At 34.9% G+C, this 3,246-nt stretch overlaps 1 protein-coding gene across 2 annotated transcripts; it reads left to right on the top strand.

The window, feature by feature from the left end:
• Positions 1 to 437: 437 nt before the first annotated feature.
• On the top strand, positions 438 to 3,084 carry LOC132914636 (protein OPI10 homolog). 2 transcript variants are annotated; one of them, XM_060973910.1, is made up of 3 exons: positions 438 to 555; positions 2,196 to 2,325; positions 2,392 to 3,084. In XM_060973910.1, the coding sequence occupies exons 1-3, from the start codon at positions 529 to 531 to the stop codon at positions 2,820 to 2,822; spliced, it is 588 nt and encodes a 195-aa protein (XP_060829893.1). In that variant the 5' UTR covers positions 438 to 528; the 3' UTR covers positions 2,823 to 3,084. The 2 variants fall into 2 exon arrangements, with proteins under 2 accessions (XP_060829893.1, XP_060829892.1); XM_060973909.1 differs by lacking the exon at positions 438 to 555 and adding an exon at positions 1,615 to 1,823.
• The last annotated feature ends 162 nt before the right edge of the window (positions 3,085 to 3,246 follow it).

The raw sequence follows: 3,246 nt of genomic DNA, 5'->3' as shown, positions 1-3,246 counted from the left end.
CGCACGCGATATTATTGCCGCGGGAAAAAGTACTCTATAGTTCGAAAGCTCACTAGACTCGATTCATATCGAGCTCCCTCGAAATCAGTAACCGTCGATGAAATCACAAATCAGCGCTACTACTGTTAAACGTCGCGCTTCGTATCCTTCTCCTTTTCTATCTTGCGAGCCTTCTCTCTTTTTTTCTTTCACCTTCTCCTCTCTATCCTTCTTAGTTACCCTCACTCCTCGGTTCGCATTGACATGGTATCCTTTCTCCTTTTCTTACTTATATCCAATTAATTCGCCATTAGTTTCGATTTAAAGGGAAAACTCGCACTACCGGACGAACAATAATTTCGTTTTGACGAAAAACGACACGTCCAACATGTTTCGCGCAGTCGCGACGGTAATTCGCCTGTTTTTCGCCTCTTTCGTCTCTATCACTTCCCGCCACTAGTCTGTACGCGTGTCTACACTACTGTAGATCGCGCGCACCGACTTAAGACCAGTCTCGAGAATGACGTAAACCTCCAACAATGAAGAGTGATGTCACACACATCGAACTTCGTAGAGGTTTGCTCTCACCGTCGCCATCGTCATCGCCATCACCATCCACCCAGGGACTTTCGATTCACTGATTATCTTATTCCGCCTTTAACTCACGATATTTCAATTTTTCCAACCGTCATTAAAAATCTGCTCTCTATATGAATCCTTCCTTTTCTCGTATTCTGTTTCTACGTAACGATCGAATAATAACGAGAAGCAAGCTTTTCTCAATGGTTTGTCATCTGCTGTAAGATTAAGGGAATCATTAAGAAATTACTGACGTCATTGATTTATGTTACACATGTTAAACAAACATTTCATTTTCGTTAGATACGTGTATTTGATCTTCCGTTTTTTCCGACAGAGATGACATCTTTACTGTAAACACGATATAAGTGTGTCTTTATCTTCCTTTTAACTTTAACGCTACTCGACGCTGTTTATACATAGTTCATCCAGAACACCTATTCATACCACCTTAATATCGAAGACAAGAACTGATATTCTTTGCTACTGTATACGAAAAGAATATTACAGTTAAAAATGATTTAACGAAAACGAAAAAAAGTACTCTCAAATTGTTTCACACTTTCTTAATCATACCTATTTTTACGAAACTAAGATCATTGTCTATTTGAATCTGTAAATTGAACATACATAATACAAAAAAGTAGTTCAATATAATATATAGTAATTATGAATTGTGTGTAAAATGTAAAATTCTAAATTTTTTAAATACAATTCTTCAATACATAAAATATATATGTATAAAGAAAAGAAACAAATTGAATACATAAAGTATATAGACTAGAATCACCAACAGGTGGTATTGTTATAGCATAGTTGAATTAGTATTTTGTCTTTGTCCTGTGTTTATCTCGATTTATTATATAAAGAAATATAATAAAAGACGATGATAGGTAATTCAACAAAGTAGCAAATTATGGAAATTATATCATACAAAAAGAACATTTTGAACGTTGAATCTTTTTATTTTGGTTTTGAAAGTAAAAGCACGGAGAAAAATTATTCATATTAAGCTTCGTATGTACACATGAGGATACTACCTTAGATATAGTAACTAGTATTACTTTAGTTTCCACTCTATATATAGCCATATGAATCGTGATAAACATCATTCTAGCGATTGTAAATGTTTGGATGGTGTGACAACGTTGTGTACCTATTATATACTTGCCGAACATTTACTGGTGTAGCGTGATAAGTAGAAGGCGATAGAATGATCTAGATTCGACATAAAGATGCTTGGTATAATTGTATCTGGTCGACTCGTAAGTATCAATGCTTTGCTATACAAGTATCGACATCGTATTTCATTTTCGATGCTAAATTGTTAATTAAACGTAAATGTATCGTTTGTTACAAACGTATCAGCGTTCCTACGTAACATACTTTTCTTTTCCTGGTTTTCGCTAATGTTCTATGCTTGCGTCGTTTTGTTTCGTATCTTGTTTCTATTACCTCTCAGTAGTGTTCGCATCTCACCCCACCCCGTCACCAACTTGTCACGAGCGTCTTTGCATTTAATCAAATATGTAAATATCATGTCGACGAATCTACACTTTTTCAAGTTTCAAATAGTAAACCATAATTTCCAAACATATATAAACGATATGCAATTGTAAATGTAACATTTTTCTTAGGTCCAAACGGATTTTCAACAGATAGGAGAGAACCAGTTTTTAATAACAGTACCTGATGCAGATAATATAAACCATATTGTAGTTTTTCTCACTGGTGCTATACCATTTCCTGATGGAACAGGTGGCGCAGGTATGTGCTATAATAACAATTAAACAAATTCATCTGCATATTCTTATCGACCCTTGGTCTTTACAGTGTATTTCAGTTGGCCAGATCCAACTGCTCCGCCTAATTGGCAGTTTCTTGGGTATATTTCAAACGTCAAGCCATCTGCCATATTCAAGATATCCACTCTGAAGAAGAATCATGAATTCGAAAATAGTAATTTAGGAATTTTTGGAGTGGGAAAGATTTCTCATGTAGCACAAATAGGGGTTTCGGTGGAACCTATTGGGGCTATAGAACAACAAGCAGCTACAGTAACACAAGCCACGTCAAACTCCTTTTTAGAATTTGTTCAGAAGATGCTTACAAGCTTTTTGAATTATATTTCGAGTTTTTCTGTGACACAAGCACAAATGACACCAAACCCAACAGAAAACTTTGTACCGCTATCTGTTATTCAAGGATGGTACGAAACTTTTGAGAGGAGATTACAACAAAATCCAAACTTCTGGAAAGCATGATGAGAAAGTGACTGACTCTCAATAGTTCGTTTCCATTTTGTATAGTGATGCGTCATTTTTCAGCACTCGTACTTGTGTTCGCAACGTATGATATAATACCGAACCACGACGCGTTATACGCATGAATTCAAATTTTTTATATTATCATTGAAGAACAATATGATGATAATAACAAGAGTAATTATGACGCTGCCACGTATCTTATCCGAAAATGCAAAATTTGTTATCTGTAAGTGTTTAGCATAAATTCATTGTGTTTTTATTGTTTTTATTTTTACTATCAAGTATGTGCTCTCTAATTTGGTTATGGAAGAGCAGATTGCTATTGTACTACATTTATTTCGATCGTTCTGCATTTTATAAACATGTAAACGTGTAAATACTTTTAATTTCTAATAATATGATAAGAAACAGAAGAAAGGGA

Source organism: Bombus pascuorum, chromosome 15 (genome assembly GCF_905332965.1).
Source record: "Bombus pascuorum chromosome 15, iyBomPasc1.1, whole genome shotgun sequence".
Lineage (NCBI taxonomy): Eukaryota > Metazoa > Arthropoda > Insecta > Hymenoptera > Apidae > Bombus > Bombus pascuorum.
The sequence above is the reverse complement of the archived record's forward strand: the minus strand, read 5'-3'. Positions and strand labels throughout refer to the sequence as shown.